The sequence below is a fragment of the Echinococcus granulosus genome, assembly GCF_000524195.1.
Source record: "Echinococcus granulosus chromosome Unknown EG_S00174, whole genome shotgun sequence".
NCBI classification, from domain to species: domain Eukaryota; kingdom Metazoa; phylum Platyhelminthes; class Cestoda; order Cyclophyllidea; family Taeniidae; genus Echinococcus; species Echinococcus granulosus.
Window position 1 is genome coordinate 9,654 of NW_020170554.1, and position 17,196 is coordinate 26,849.

The 17,196-nt window shown below is 45.4% G+C and overlaps 2 protein-coding genes across 2 annotated transcripts in view; one reads left to right on the top strand and one right to left on the bottom strand. All coding sequences in view use genetic code 11, as the record gives it.

The window, feature by feature from the left end:
• Positions 1 to 4,240: 4,240 nt before the first annotated feature.
• EGR_09897 (Transcription factor jun-B) lies at positions 4,241 to 9,357 on the top strand (the record flags this gene model as incomplete). The annotated part of the gene is made up of 6 exons (XM_024499146.1): positions 4,241 to 4,581; positions 4,965 to 5,144; positions 6,371 to 6,923; positions 7,165 to 7,311; positions 8,391 to 8,958; positions 9,041 to 9,357. 6 exons carry the CDS (start codon positions 4,241 to 4,243, stop codon positions 9,355 to 9,357), a joined length of 2,106 nt encoding a protein of 701 aa, XP_024346430.1.
• A 7,464-nt stretch (positions 9,358 to 16,821) lies between these two features.
• Positions 16,822 to 17,196, bottom strand: part of EGR_09898 (hypothetical protein) — a gene marked incomplete at both ends in the record, with an annotated part of 5,217 nt that continues 4,842 nt past the window's right edge. The window contains 2 exons of the mRNA XM_024499147.1: positions 16,822 to 16,987; positions 17,082 to 17,144. Coding sequence (XP_024346431.1) covers positions 16,822 to 16,987; positions 17,082 to 17,144 — 229 coding nt within the window. The remainder of the gene's footprint in view (positions 16,988 to 17,081; positions 17,145 to 17,196) is intronic.

Consider the following 17,196-nt stretch of genomic DNA (forward strand, 5'->3'; position numbering starts at 1 on the left):
CTTGTTAAAATCCTTCCTCTCCGAATTGAAAGAGCCCCTCCTAACCTTCGATCTCTACGAGAGCATTCTCAAGTCGTGTAGTAAGTCGGAAGGATATTTGGATTTACGAACCCTAAAACACTGTACTTCAATCATTCAAACTGTGTCGTGTCCTTCAATTTACAGAAACAGGTAAACTGCACGGAAGTAAATGCATGTTGGTTGTCCAGACTGCCTATTGTGCACGCTGAGAGCAGCACCCACGCATGTCTTCCAAACCTGCATTGGTATTTATAAATCTTCTCTTACGACTTTCTGCTGCCTTTCTTGCTATTTCACAGGCCAAACACCCTGGCAACGAGTGATTTCCATTCGACGACTCCTCACCGTTCATCTTCCGCATGAGAACTATGACATTTTGCACTATATCTTTAAGTTCCTTACTGAGGTTAGTTGACACTTCCCTTAGCAGGTGTTTTGTGAAGTCATGTTTTGTTCCGCTACTGACATCACCTCCGAAAGTTATCTCTGTGGTGGCTCTCACATTTGGAAGCGGTCCTTACTAAACTGTTTGAATGGAGCTATTGATAAGTCTAGATTTTGTTGGAACTTTTTAATTGTTTTTCATTCTGGCCGTTTGAAGATTTACTTTATTTAAACAAGTACTGCGAATTTTGCCAAAATTCTCCGCTTAAAGCGATCTTATAGTTTGCGGATTTTGTCAGAGAAAGGGGCTTTCGTATCATTACTAAGCCATGTATGATCAAATGCATCTGCATAGAAAGACGTGGTCTTTTTCGTCAAGTGATAGATCCATTTCGAGGTCGTCGTAACCTCTGCCAGAGCTAATCTAAATAAATCGAAAAGTAAAGAGTGCTTTCGTGTTTCGTCATGGAAAAAGTTGTTTCATAGGTCGCCGCTAATGGCACAAGTGCTAGCCGTTCCCATGTGGAAAGCCCTCCCTGCCAAATGTTGGTGGAAGCATCCACTTTCTCTGTAGTGCCCACCTGCAAACAATATATCCTACCTATTCAAAAATTGGAAAAAAAACTGTTACTGTCTACATCAGATCAAGAGCGTTATGCACCCATGTTTTTCTTCCGTTTAAACTCATGCAGGCTAATTTTTAATGATCTAGTTATTTACAAACTGGCAGAGAATACATGTAACGCGCTTGAGACCTCGAACTAAGACTAGTAAATAGGGATGTCATTATAGCACCCCGTGATATCCTTGAAGACAAAAGAAGACATAAAAATCAGGCGGAATATGTACTGCCGATCTATAGTAGGGATTGAGGTTGCTGTCAATCCAAGAGACCAGACTGCTCGGTGGAGGTACAATGGCGAAGTACACTAAGTGGTCCCTTACCAAAATCGGGAGGTAAACAGGCAATTAAGGTATTCCGTAGCCCCTTCCCTCTTTTGAGCTTTGGCCCTGGCGCTCCCCTTGGTCAACCTCCCGCGTCAGCCATCATAACGTAATCGGTGCCGAAAGGGAACACTCACCAGCCGCCCGTGCCAGTCACTGAATCTCCATGCACCTGAGAGGATATTGGATCGCGACGTCACTGAACCCTTGTGGTGATTCCACTGGATCCAGAGTTTCCTTCTCTATGGGAAATGGATTGGAGGGAGGAGGGATTGTGCTGGTCACCACGAGTGTCCATTGCTAGTCGTAGGAACAATGGCCCGAAAATAAAGTTATGTAACACTCCATTGCTACCTGTGCATATCCATCTGGATTCTATTCAACTTGTAGAGAGGCGGAGGAGGCACCGTGAGTTCATATAATTGACATCTCCGGTATGAACCTTTCCAGACAGTTCACGGCTACGGCTAGTGCCACTTCAGTTGCTAATGGCTAGGGATGTCGCCGATTTTAGACGTCATTTTCAGACCTTCAATTAGGAGTCGTCACTGATTCTCCCATCCGCCCCGTTAAGGTTTATTACCCAGCAGTAGAAATCAGGTTTAACGTCCTTTACGATCGAGCTCGCTTTTCCTCTGCTACCAGTGTAGCGTCCCAAGACTAACTTGAGGGTGAAAAATCCATAATGCTCTGGCAGAATATGTAATGTCGACATACGGAAGGCTTGAGGGCTGCTAGCATGGCCTGGAGGTCAGTCCACTCGGTAAAAGAACAATAGCGGAGCTCCCTAGGTGGCCCGTTACCGAAACTGCGCGTTAAGCAATCAGCGTTTTATTGTCACCCATTGCTCACCGTTCTCCTCTTGCTTGTCAAGGTGCTTGAACACTCGGCAAAGAACATGGTGACAGCGGTGAATCTCTCCATTGCGATGGCTCCGAGTCTCATTCGATCGCGCCAGGATTTTGTGATGCCCTCGCAGCGCGTACAGAGTCTCATTACCTCCTTCACCCAACTCTGCATCACCCATTTTGAGAGCGTATTTGTTCGCACCTAACAGACCTCGTCCCCTGTCTTTGCTTTTTAACTGTCATTTTTGTGGCTTTTTTCCCCTAGATTGCATATTTTCTTTTTTAACAATATATGTATGATGTGTGTGTGATGGGCGCACCGTTTAGCACCTTGGCTTCTAGCGTTGCATTCGTCGTGACGTCTCGTTACTTTCTTGTATGCGTCTGAATATTGTATCTTACATGACATGGCTTCTTTATTAGTTGCACTTAATGTGCGTCGCAAACTAATTTGCTGAGATATTCGTGGCCTGGGAATAAACACGTTTTTCTCGGTTTTGGTGCTACGGTTGAATTGGGCAGAAAAGCATTTCGTTCCAGTTAGTGCAGCGTTAAAACAACATAACGTCCGATCCGTAGTTGTTTTCTTCTGACATCTCATGCGAAATCAAGTAACGGAGGCATTTACCCGCCTTAACAATGCCTCGGCGGCATCCCCGGTTTCGCACTCCTCAGTAGATTTCATTTGCAGTCTGTACGCATGTATCGGCAACTCTTACCCATTTTTAAAGGGATTTTAATCAGAGAGACTATGATTTTAATTTAGCGTGGCTAGTTTCGTTTCACATAACTTTCCTCTCCCTAGACTGTAGACAAACTTATTATTTCTGCTCACAGGCAATTAAGGTTATGGAGGATCAGGGTCTGCTTACTCTCCAGACGCCAGTGGCCTCCGATCAGTCACGAGGTTGGAGTACACTGATCTCTTCTCGCCTAGCAGGTGCATTCAAGCGGGCACGCATTGCGCAATGATTACGTTGACCGTTTCTGCCTCTTGAGATCCGATTACCATACTATCCGCGGTTTTGGTCTCCCAATACTTATGGATGTCTGCAATCAATCTACCACCGGACTTGGCCTTGTCAGAGACTGACACCGATCACACTGTTCACACTTTAGGGTGTATGTATTTATATTCGTAAATTGGGTGAGAAGTGAAAACTCAGATAGAAATTCATTTGTCGATACTACCATTATTTGGAACAAAGCTGTCACGTGCTTGTGTGGATGTACATTTTAGGTAGCTAGTGAGAAGAGTGAACCAAACGTGTGACCGGGACATCATAGTTCCCAAAGTAGAGACGAGTTTTGATTTACTTACCCACACAATTATTGATAAACCCTATATTAGCACAATATATGACGCCTTTTTTCACCTGGTGTTCAAGATCAACGGGTATGAAATCGGAGGTAGGAGAGAATACTGCACCATGTTTTATTTTGTACACCATGTAGATCCATGTGACTTAATTGCAAAAAAACCTCTTGGTAGCAGGAGTGTCCATGTATCTGGTAAAAAATTAACTAGTTCTAGGTTTTAAAAAGTTCAAATATGATAACATTCAGTGTATTTTCATTATAGTATAGTGTAGTAAAATTCAGTATAGTATGATTGCTATTATTTAGCACATTACGTTTTCTTAGCCATAGCGCTTTATTAAATAATATGCTATTATTTCATGCACATAAATAAAAATGTATGATAAACTTCTGAAATAATGGATTATGACTACAAATTTTATTATTCAAAGTCATGCAGCTGCCGCATAGTGCCCTTTGCAGAAGCCCCGTATTATCAGTAAAATCTTTTGGTCCTTAGTAGAAGTCTATCAAATAAAAACTTATTTGTTTTTTATTTTTCGTCCTTTAAAAATTTGTTGTGTTTTAATCTACCACAAGGGGTTGCTTTAAACCAATTGGCCCTTCGATAGGCGTCTTTATTTGTGAGTCATCGTGATAATTCGGTCCACTGGCTTGACTCTGTTTCTTTGTGTGAATTATCGCAAAGTCCCTTCTAAACCTTTAAGTGACGCGTTCACTTAATGATTGACGACCGTATAAACGAATCTTACTTGTCCGCTGAAGTTGCTCAAGTGCCTGAATCGGTCTCGCATCGCGTGATGTCGCATTACTGTGTGGACATTCAAGATCAGGCACCGCCTCGGCCAGCCAGCCTGTCTCTCCGGTTTGATAGCAGCTCAAACAACTATGTCGATCTCAAATCTCACCAAATTTCCCGAGGTTATCATTCAGTAAAAAGATCTGATAGCATGGATCGTGACAAAGTCATCGGGCAACTTGAAAATAACGGCTCCACCCCTATGACTCCAACCAGTTTTTTAAATCCAAAGGAAATAACCGCAGAGCAAGAACAATTTGCTGAGTATGTTCGACGTGTGGTATTCAGTTTTTCATACCATGCGTCATGTCTAGGTATTACGTTGTGCCTAACTGCATTTGCTTTTTTATGAACCCGTTTTTTATGGTTACTAGTCTAAAGGTTTACCTAATTTGTATGTGATTCTTATCTTTGAGTTTATGCTGTTTTTTTTTGTTAAAATGTCAACTATGCACCGGGAATTTTCCTGTCCCCTGACGAGCACGTGCCTATCCCCATTAAGAGTGCGTCTATCCAGCTTTTGTGACGACTGTTTCCATAATCATTTAGACTGTGTTTGCAAAGCAGAAACACAAGTGGTTACTGTTTTGTGAGGGTTGACCCTTGCAAATTACTTGTCTTACCAATCCGTTTTGCACACGAAACAGGCAACTTACAAAGACTATTGACAAAATAAAGAGTGAGCGGGAAGGGTCGCTAGTCGAAGAAATTCATCTTCAGCATCATCCTTCCTCGAACACTTCGCCTGGTTACGCTCCGACTGATCGTGTCACAAATCCACCTACACCTTCGCCGCAAGCCACACAGGCCATCCGCGTTAAACTCGGGTACGTGCGCGACATCTGTTGTCGTTTTCTCATCCTTCTTCTAATCTCTCCCTCCGATTTCTATCTTACAGTTGCCCAATCGGGCTTCTACCCCCCATTTTTCAGCTCCCACTGTCATTTACCTTTTGAAGCTGTCATGTTACCTTCCCGTACAGATTCTTCGGACTGTATTCTGGCTGTTTCGCTTTACTTTTTAGATTTCAATCTAGAGTACTTTAAGTCGTCTTTTAGAAGTGTTCTAATTTTCTGTTTTGTCTATAGCTGTTTCCGGGCCTTTTAACACTACATCAAACCATCTTGTTTTTTACCTCTTGACACCTGATATATTTTGTAATTATGCCGTTAGAGTGATTGCTTCCCGAATCTGGGGACTAAATGAGGTGCTCTTTTTCATGAAAATATTGAATCTTCAGTGAATTATGCTTTTGCGAATGTTTCTGGTACCACTACTCACTGCTGCCTTTCCGATGGTTTTGGTTTTAATGTATGGAAGTCGCTGTTACTCGTTTGTGGTATAATGGTAACGTTTCCCATGATTTCATATTGGCAGTTCTGCACTCATTATTTGATCCAATTATCCTTTACCTCATTTGCAACCGCCTTCGTACTAACCCAGGTACTTCACTAGGGGCACCCATGCGTTGTACTTCCATCGTGTTTTTGTGCGATTGCTGCTGTGTTTATCTGTGTACTTAGTAGACACTTTCTCACCATACCTCCCATCTTGCCCTCTAAGGTAACCTCAAGCACTGCGTAGATTCTGGCTGTAGGACTCGTGCATGGACTGATTTGTAAGGGAATTAGCGAACTGAGCTGCTTCGGCTATTAAAGTTTACATTGTTTTTGCTCCTGCTTCCCTTATGCTCTGAATGATGAACAAGTCGGACGTCTTTTGGTAATCCACACTAAGTGGGTTTTCAATTGTCAAGGTCCATTGCTGAAACCCAGTCTCATACAGTTCTCCCCATGTTCTCGTAACACTTCGCGGCTTCTTGGATTAAAAATAATGATGCACAGGGCTTACTTGTTCCTTTTCTATCGTTGTTTATCCTTTATCTGCGCAATGGAACTGGTGATACAAATTGTTGTCGCCATTTCAGATTCCTCGATTCACCAACCTGCTTCTCAATACAATTATTGCTGTTTTATTGGCCATGAATATACCGAGTGGATGGCTTAGGATTTCCATGTGCACATTTTTATCGAGCCTCTCTGTCCTCTGTCAGTGACGATGAAACCGATGGTGCTGCAACCGCAGGCACGGTACCCTCGAGTCCGATGTTGCTCTCTGATGTTGCTTCGATCCACACCGCTTTTTCCATGGCGCCCGCCCCGAGCATTTGTACTAACCCCTCCGCTGCCGTCGCAGCCGCTTTGCACAACCTCCGCGCTCAGGACGGTGGCACCACCGGTTCTCCCCCCTCCACCACTGGTGACTCCACTTCCCCCTCTTCGCCTTCGTTGGAGAATCCGACGGTGGCCAACCGGTACCCTAACGTCACCACCGCCGCTGCCATCAATAACCGGTATCCTAGTCTGTCGCTTCCTCCACTGAGGACCGATGTGGCGGACGGTGGTGGTGGTGGTGGCGGAGGAAATACTTACGCCTCAGTTGGTCTTGCTGATATTTTGGTCGGTTCGGCAGAGGATCCTGTCCCACCAACTCCGGTCGGGGGTGCTAGCGCTTTGGCCGACCTCACCGCCGCTGTCACCGGACAAGTGATTGTCAATCCCACTACAGATGGATTCTTACATCTCTTTCATCACTCTACCGATCAGGTTAGTTTATCGCATCAAAACAGAAGTTGTGGTTCAGTGAAGAAGGCTAGTTCCCAAATCCCGGAGTGCAGAAGACATTGTCAGCTCATTGTTCAGGGTGTTAAGGTGGAAGGGGTGGGAAGTTAAGGGTACGAGGTCAAAGTTCATTGACGATGGGGTCGTGGCCTCAACGGCGTTTCGCACTGGTCTGATGATGTTCACTCTACTACCTGTCTCGTACTCTTCCGCTTATCTCTCCCAGGAAGAGGAAGAGGCGGAGGTCCTACGTCCACAGCAGAATGAATCATCATCGTACGTGTGTGTGTGCGTATGCATGACTCACACTGACGACTCCCCACTCACGTACACGCGCGCTTCTCTCTTCCCTCCCACCCAGACGCAAAAGCCAGTTAACCAGCTCGCTAGCTGGCTGGCTAGCGCACATTGTTGTTGATGCATGAATCATTGGGGCAGGCAAAATGTACACACATCCACTGGTGATTGGCTGGTGTAGTGTGCGCGCGTAAACACAATTGTGCATGTGCGTGCCGTTGCTAATTTTAGGACTTAATGCGTGTGCGCGCACCACACGTATCATCCCCACGCGCCCGAAGTAGACAAAGAACGACTTGTTTCAATCTTTGATACGTGGACACGTGCTCTCAGTCGGCATCGTAGCGCGCGGAGTCGAAGGCCATGGAGCTAAGCTGGTGGTGGAAATCCTGCAGGCTAGAGGTTGATTAGGCTTCCGCTTTGACAAGTATCTTCAGCTGAATGGTGCTGAAAGTTTTTAGTGTGATTTGGATGTTGCGCGTGAATAAACTGACAGTAGGTGGGGGAAAGCTTCTTTTCGCTTCTTCTGAAGTCCTGTGGGATTGGTGTAAAGTGGGGCCGTATTACAGGACATTTCTACTTCGTTGAAGTCTGTTTGAGGACGCTTTGTACTAGCCGGTGTGTAAGTTGGAACTGCGTAGTGGGGAATGCTTGTACCCAGTCGTCCCTTTATGGACTATTTTGACAGGGTAGACTTAAGTGTTTAGGCGGCCTTCCAATAAAGAGCCTTCAAAAGTGGATCATTTAAACGGGAGGATGTTATGGGTATGCGTCATGTATTCGGCAACTGGCCACAATAAATCATGTTGGTAACTGACTAGTTTTTGGTGTAAAGCGATGAGGAGTTAAATATGAGATGCTCCTGCTCTGGTAGTACTCACATTTCCCAGTTTTCGCTATAATGCAAAACCAATGGAGTAACTGGGCCGACAGTTGATTTTCCTCTGAGATTGGTAGAGAATGGGTTAAACACAAAGCCTCTTGTTTTGCCTTTTACTGATCATTGAGAAAGTGTCACGGTGAGAGGTCTCTTGGTCATTTTAAGATCTTCAAATTAGGTCTTTTTACCGAGTCTCGCATAAAATCATATGCAATATCGAGTTGTAGAATTGTGTTTCTTTGAATTATCAAAGATTTAACCTTCTTTCACAACAGAATCCCCTGATGGACCCGAATGGCTCTCGTGGGAGCGGTGCTTTGAGCCAACGCCACCTGACAAACCTAGTTTCCTACGACAGCCATAGCCTCGCACACCCGCGACAACTGCATGACTACATTCCCTCGAACATGGCAAGCTCGTACACCAGCGAGGATCAGCAGCAACAGCAAGAGAGCATGATGCTTCCACAGAAGCGGTCCCTCTCCAGCACGACTTCGATGACTCCGCCTCCCTCCACCGTGAAACGCAGTCGTCGGCGCCACGAGCCGACCATCGCTGCTGCTCAAGCGCTCATTAATGCCACTTCCAATAGCATGGGGCAGCTCTCTTATGCTCCCACCGATGTGGCAAATATGGTGGGATTGAAGATGGAGGACAGACCCGTAACCCATCAACCCATTCAGCCGGCGGTCAATACAACAAGTAACGCAGGAAGTGGACGCAGAGTAGGTGTGCCTACCGCTGGGGGTCAGCTGACCTCTCAGTCGATGCCCATCACGTATGAGTCGCAGCCGATCAGTCGACCTGACGCATCCCTCGCGTCTATGGAGGAGGAGATGTGCTGTAAATTATCCCACCTGGTTTCTTGAATTGCGCCCTATTACAGGCGTAAAAATATAATCTTTTTTTTTCTCCATTCTCCCAGCTGACCCTTCAATGCTGAAGATAGAAAAGAAGCGAGCGCGCAACCGCCTAGCAGCACGTCGATGTCGTGAGAGGAAGGTGAATCGAATTGCGACTCTAGAAAGTGAAGTAGCAATGTTGAACACGTATGTGGAGCAGCTGCGTAGTCAGTTAGAAACTGCTCAAAAGGAGGCGAATCAGTTGAGGCTCTACCTGGAGCAGTTGTCCGAGTCATATCCCGGTCTGCAGGATAAGCTAAAATCCCTCATTCAGCCGACATCGCAAGTCGTGCCACCCTCCTCCAGCCTTCATCCGCCTCCACCACTGCCTGAGTCATAGTTGATCAATTCGACTTCACCTCGGGTTGACTCTCCGCTCTCAGCGTGTATGTGTGTGCGTGCGTGCCTCCTTTCACTATCTTCCATTCAAACGGCCTTCATCATCGTGTTTTAGCTCCCCCCCCCACACCTCGGTACTACACCTCCTCCTCATCATCATCACCATCACTTCGCATCTCTCCTTCTTTTTATATTTTTATACAATTGTAAATACCCCAACAGCGGTGGCAGTGGCGTTTTTTTGCCCTTTTACTTGCTCGCCAAAAAAATTGCATTTTCACAACGATGTGGACTGAAAGGCAAGAACGCGGATTCATCCCTCTTGTTGATGCCCATGATGATGATACTTTGCGCCCTGGATGAATTTTGGTACTTTGGATAAGTGCGTATGCTGTTTGTTTGTGCGTGTGTGGGCGCATTCCTTTGAGCATCCTCTTTTTACCCGCTCTATTTGGTCTTTTTATTATGTGTCTCTAAGCTCTTTTATATAGGATTCGCATACCTTCCTACCCACTCCGCTGTCTCGTACCCCCACCCCTCCCTCCTGGTGTATGTATTTGTAAGATAGACACTTGTCTGCGCCACTTTGGCGTCTGTTGGAATATACGTGAAACATCACGCTACTCGGCTGCCCTTTTTTTGTCTCCATTGTGGGGGAGGGTTTTGGTGACTGATTGTAGTTTTGATTTCACCTAAGGTTTGATATGCCTTCTCTCCTCTCGTAGCGGAGGCAGGTGTGCCTTCTTGAGTAAAGCCGGGGCGTTTTACTCACCTCTGGGAGGATCTAGGGTCGGTTCCTTCGAGAAGAGTCTGCTAGGTGGGATAGCTAGCCGTAGTCCTGACACTTGAGCGTGAGTTATGCGTCTCTCAGGCAGGGGATAGGTGTCTCCCCGAGCCGCATGAGCTACATTGGCTTGGGAATTCAGCCATGGAAAGAGTTGTGCCTTTGCGCTTGGTTCTCGGCTCTTGAAAAGGTTCTGGGAGAGGGGAAGAATCTCATTTCCATGCGATTCAATGACTTGCTTTTTGCAGGGTGTACGTGGAACCATCTAGCTGCCAGAACTTCACTAGGGGTTGAACTCTTCAAGTCGTCTGGGTTGTCGTCTAAAGTGCATACCGGATGGACTTCAAAATTTACTGGTAGAGAAGCTCGTTCAGTAGAGACATCCGAAACTATTCAGCATTGGGTGGATGATCACCATCGAAAAGTCTCTTAAATCTAGTCTTCGTCTCCTCGTTGCTCTCGGCTATTCGTGGGGCAGTGGTACTCGTAGTAGTCCATAGCATCCCCTGAGACCGGGGGCATTGAAACTTCTGGCACTGCCAGGAGGCCATCCTACTCGGCGGAGGTACACTGGCGGAGCACCTACGTGGCTCATTACCGAAATGGAGGCGTAAACAATCAAAGTGCTACACAGCCCCTCGCTTCTTTCGAGCGTCGGCTCTGGTGCTCGCCTTGGCCAACCTCCCGCGTCAGCCATCACAACGTAGTCGATGCTGTAGGGAAAACATCTACCACGCCAATCATCGAATTTCCCTCGTAACTGAGAAGGTGCGTGCCTCCGACGTTACTGATCCCTCTTGACGATTTCACTTAAACTCGAGTTTCATCCACCCTGGGAACTAAATTTGGGGTCGGGAATTGTCCTCGCCACCGTGCGTGTCTATCACCAGTCGCAGTGACACTGACCCAAAAAGCAGGATCATACATCAACAATTCCATGGGAGTAGGGATTCGTGTCTAATCCTCCTTGGAGTGTTTCACCCACCTCAATGCCATCCAACCACATCTATCTTGGTTCTATCTAACTAGTAGAGAAGTGGAGGAGGTGTTGCGTGTTCACTTCCTTGACATCTTCAAAAACGAATTGTTAACAACTCTGTAATCAACTTTTCCAGATGGTTCACGATGAGTGGTGGTTCAGGTGGCAATAGCATTCCTCCGGACCGCGGAATAGGAGTAGCTACCGAAGGTAGACGTCATTTCCAAGCCTTCTATTAAGGGTCTTCACAGACCCTCCTATCCACAGCCCATACACTTCTTCCTGCCAGCTAAGGTTTATCCCCCATCAGGATAGTTGCCCTTCAGGATAGGGTTTTCTGCCCGCTGCCATCAATGTAGCGCCTCCAGACTTCCTTGATGATGAAAAGAGGCAATTCTCGGGTAGAATATGTATTGCTGAATGGCCAGCTCACTTGGCGAAGGTATCGTGGGGGAGCCTCCTTCGCGGCCTGTTACCAAACATCCAACGCATTGCAATCCATCTTTGCTTAGAAGACGTATCGTCTGAAACGTCCATCTCAAATCGAGGACGAATGCCTCCGTAACGTTGGACAGTCGGGACGGATAACTAGACAGACAGGTTCAGCGGTCTAGATTCAGTTTTCAGATGAGTTATAGCTCTCCTTCACGAAAGCGGTACTATCCAATTCCAACCTCCTCAGTGCCGAATTTAGGCGATAGAAGCAACAGAAAACTCGAATGGCAGAGTTAGCTGTCCAAATCCAACCGTCTTGTAGGGCTTCCAAAGTAGGGCAGCCCTCCCTTACGGTAAGAAGTACGCAACTGGGAATTCAGTATCCATGGCGGATTGATAGTATCCTCCTTGCCATGGAGGCGGATCGTTCAAAGCGTGTCCATCAGCGCAGAGCTTCATCTATGAAGCAGCAAATTTTATAAGGATTTTTCAAGGGCACGGCAAGCACCATCATCTGCACTTTTCTTTTTCACCAGAATTTAGGCATCAAAACTTAAAGTGCCTTCTGGAACGTCCAAATTGCCATAGCAAGTTGTTCACACGATGTCGGCGATCTTTTCGTTTCAATTAGGGAGGAGACAATAAAGGCATCTTCAAAAGGGAGAATCGACAAATGCCTAACGTCCTTAGAAGTGATCTGTCATAATGTCACCCGACAATATGAATAACCACACAAGGGCTTGGCAATAGCAATGCAATTTCCTGACTCACAGCTCTCTCTCTCTTGCCTCTTTTTCGCCTTCCGCCCACAGTCGCAGTCTTAGTCATGACTACTCTGCCTGTAAAAAGGATACACCACCGCCACCAGTGGGGAAAGCCTACAGCAATGTACGCGGTGACGAGGCATAAACGAATCTGATCGCCCCATCTGTGACCTTGAGATCGCATGACTGTTTGCGCAACCACTGAAGGTGGGTTGAATCGCACACAACTGCCACCGCCGCGCACCCACTTGCCTAGTGCGCGTGAGAGAGCGCGAGGCATGACACCATTGTTAGGTGCACCCATGGGCTTATGATTCAACACCCACCCACATGATGATAGATGTGATAGTGGCTGTTGTTATTGTTGATGTTTTTGCTGTTGCGTCGACGGTGGTAAAACACAGCATCGAGAGAGGGAGGTGGGTGGGGGGACCCCCCACCTTGCCACATTGTAAATGCCCCTCCCATGTGAGGAGAGGCTTGACCTTCAATTTCACAATCCACAAATACACTTGTGAATATTCCCACTCTGGTTATTGAGGTTTTAAACTTCCCTGCCATTCCAAAACTCCACTTCATCAACCTGTAATACTGATGCCTTGCAAATACCAAAAGTTGGCCCATCAGTGAGTTTAACTTGAAAGGGTTTTGACGTCAATTAATAAAAGGATTGGTGATAATCATTAATGAAAGCAATTAAAATAATTGTGTGTGTGTGTGCATGTGAAAGATGCAAATCACATTTGGGTTTTTAATGCTCGAGCACCCAGGAGGACAGGGGCTCCATTTGTATTGTGTGAGCTATTTAAAAAGGATGTAATTAGGTGATTGAATGCAATGCTCCCTTTATCCTATTAAAAAGGAATTTTTCTCTTCAATTCACCGCGTTCTTTTAAGGCAGAAAGCCAACTCCACCTCCATCTGGCTACCACCGGTAAGACTCTTCTCCTTAACTTATACCTCAAATTTTTTACAGCTATCACACTTCTCTTGCCTTTTAACTCTAAAGTTGGTATTTCTGTATTTTTTTACGTAATAATATACAGTGTGGAAGGTGCCAGGAAGGTACCTCAAATTGTAGATGGACGCATTTATGCTACTTATTTTGTTATAAGCGTCATGCTATCATCCATCTTCTATCGTTTCCCCTACTAGAAAGATTCTAGCCTCTTGAACGGCGTTGCGGCAAATACTGGTAAAAAAGCAGGAAAGAATTTTTTTTCAGGTACTGAGAACTGCCTATTTGTAATTAGCAAAGCCGTAAATCGAGGGTAACAGTGGTATGTCTACAAGCATCTTTTAGTTATTTTTGAGATCTTTAATAAAGCATAAATAATACCCGACATTATTAAGCCTGTGTATTTCCTACCTCACGCTTGTACGGGTTGGCCTTTCCCTACTCCTGTCAGTAGGCACACTGGAATCGGTGAAAAAAAGCCACCGCGCATTAAGGCGGGATGTTATTCTGTGGTTGCAGTCCCGGACCGGACACCACACTGATGATAGCGGTTGCGGCAGTCATAATCGGCATAATTTTTCCTGCCTCTCTCTTTAAGGCAGTTTTTTGCTGCGATTCAAGTGCCTCCGAACAGCGAATGCCACTTTTGATGGTTGGTGGGTGATGGAATGGATGTCACGTGATTGGAGGCAGGTCATCTACGTGGTCGCCTTAGCATTCTACAAAAAGATTTTTTTTCTTAATTTCTAGTACGACGCGTAAAAGTAATGAGGGAGGACACACTTTCCAAAGGAGAAAATTATGACTGATGTGCAATTTCCCTCCCACAGTGCAGACCGATTTGCCTCCCGTGATATTGTCTAGTACTTTACAGTGATTCCTCGGTCTTAATCATGGTGGGTCTTACAAAAGCTTTGTTAAGTTTTTTGGTTGTCTGTCATTATTCTGGTTTTATTAAAATGCTTTTCACCACCACCAAACCCCTGGTATTTTACATTGTTCTGGTGTGACGCCATCACTTGTACCACCAACTTGATCAGATTTTCAACTTTCGCTCAAAAAACTGAGAAATCTAATAGCCCTCAGATTGGGGATATATTACAACTCTTTTATTGCTTTAAGCCCAATCACTCTGGTAGTTGCACGAATTTGCGTAAGCAGCTACCAGGAGTTGATGGAAGAAAAATACATGTTACACGCGTTTTAAGCCAGTCTCAGCTCAGAGTGTCTCGGGTACGTGGTGGTGGTAAGGGCCATCTTGGATGTAGGTATTTGAGAGGAAAGAAAGTGTAAAATTGCTGCATTACTGTTTTATTCGTCTTCTTACGTCCAACTCTGGAAAATATCAGGTCTTGTAAAATTAAGACTACGAGGTAATAAGATACGGACGCAGTCTAACGCTCCCGCTGTGTGCAAGTTTCGAACCACTCTGTTCAAAAAGCGCGTCGTAGCCCTAACAAAGACCTGTGCCCATTAGCTACGTGCTCGCGTCTGATTGGTTGGCCATTTGGCCCACACTCGGTCCTCCCTTCCTTCCTCTCGCCCTGTCGTATATCCAACCTGCCCGTTCCTCCCCCCTCAACCCTCTCTTCATCGAATGTGTACGTGTATGTGGGTGTAGAGAAGGGCGTCTCCCTCCTGTCCATCCTGTCGTGAAGTTACGGCGCCCCGTAAGTGATGCACTGGGGTGTTTTAGCTTCCGGAACCTCTTTGCAGACGCTATTAGAGTCACAAGTCTGGATGGAACATAACCGTGAGTGTGTAAGGACCGAGAGGCTGCTAGCAGACGTCATACTACCATGCGGTGATGGGCACCAACCCTTGAAGAAATCATTGACGTATTAATTGGTGCTATGCCATAGCAAAGAATTTTCTGTCCGATTTACTGAAGTACTGGCTGTAGTCATATGTAGTCTGATGGGGAGCGCAGTATTTTACAATCTTACATTCAATAAAATGAAACCAGTTGTTGGAAAAATGGTAATGGTGAACTTTACTTATTTAATCATCACCCTGATAAGACTTCATTAAAGCAACCAATAAAACTGAAGTTTTGAAGTTATTAAACATGTGGTCACGAGCATCGTGAATAGGCCATCCCAAAGAACCCTCAATTTGGTGTTTTGGTAGAACCAATTAAAACACCGTCGAATAGATCCGTGAGACGTGGTGGATGTTGTATCATCAAAGACACAAAGGGATCAACAATTTTTTAACGTCTCAAGTAGAAAAGCCACGGACTATGCCTTAGGAATATCATAGTTTATCAGATAGGAGTTAAAAAATTTGTCGTATGTCACCCGAATTAGACTAATAAAAGAATCAGGACAGTGGGATAATCCCCTCAAAAGGTGGTCGTTGCTTTAGGGGCACTGATTTTATCTCCAAGTCCTCCCCCCATTTTCCAAATGAGGAGAGATTTTCCAATGGTGGGCGCTTTCCTCCACAGTTTAGTGTGGGAAATTGACTGAATCTTGAAGTAGAACTAACCGAAAACTGAAAATCACATCTTTTGGATAAGAAACATCCACTCCCGGATCAGCAGTAAGTCAGATACGCCTTAACACGGTTCTATTTTTACTCAAATATCAAAATCACAAAAATATCTCTCGCTTACTGTTTTGCGATTCACAGCTTAACTCCCACATGGTTTTGTTAATTTGGAGGGATACCACTAGGGGCAGTGCAGATCTAGGCTGTACTTATCTCCGCATCTGCAATGGTGGCTTTGGAGGAGCACCTACACCATTAAGTTTGATACTGTGGTAAGTGGCTATTCTCTCTCAGTGCTACCAAAGCCACTTTACTCACTTTTGCTTCTCAAGGCAGTGAGATGAAGAAATCACCGCTAAAAAGTGCATTTTTGTTAAGAGTACTTCTTGTAGATCTGATTTATATTTGTAGCGTGAGATTTGAGGAGGCGAATACCTCCGAGGAGATAATGTAGAATAAGCTATTGTGAAACATTTGTCAGGGTAGAATGCAGTAGAGGGGGTGATTTGGCTAGAGGGCAACTAACAGGTACATAAGACGAAAAAAAGTTGCAATTTCGTCTGCAGGTTAAACTGATTTGGAGATTGCCATTCACCTGTAAGGCGCAGATCTTGAATCTGAACGATTAATTGACTTAGATTAACTTTAAGTCTGTTCAGAGGAGTGAAGCTACCTAAGCAGAAACCAAACGCTTTAATCATCTCTGAAAGAGCATCATGCTTTAGGTCTGGAACGACACAATGCCTGTCCGCCTAGTGGTAGATTTGTGACACCCCAAGACTCCCTTGAAGACGAAAGAAAAGGAAGTTCATGGGCCAAGTAATATTTATTCAATATACACTAGGGATTAGACATACCGGCCTGGCGCGGAGGCTAGGCCATCCGGAGGAGCAGCTTAGTGACCCATTAACAAAACCAAGAGTCAAACAAACAATCAAAGTATTACAGTGCCCCGCTCTTCTTCTTATCGCCCCTCATGGTCAACTTTCCATGTCAGCCACCACAACGTAGTCGGTGCTGTAAGGAAAGTACCCGTCAGACAACCGTACCGGTCATCGAATTTTCATCCAACTGAGAAGATGCCTGACTGCAAAATCACTGATCTCTCTTGGTGCTTCCACTGGATCTAAAAATTCGTACCGCATGGAAATTGAATTTGTTGACGGGGGATTGTGCTGACCATCACGTGCATCCACCCCTAGTTGTAGGAATACTGACCTAAAAGGAGAGTTAAATGACAAGGAACAGGATTTAACATAGTCCCATGGGTGTAGGGTTTCGTGTTTATTCCTCCTTGGAACTTTATTCTCACCTCAGTGATTCTGAGCCATATCCATCTGGATTCTCTCCAGCTAGAAGTGAAGAAGAGGATGCACTGTAAGTTCACATAACAAACATCTTCATACAGGAGCGGTAGACAGCTCCGT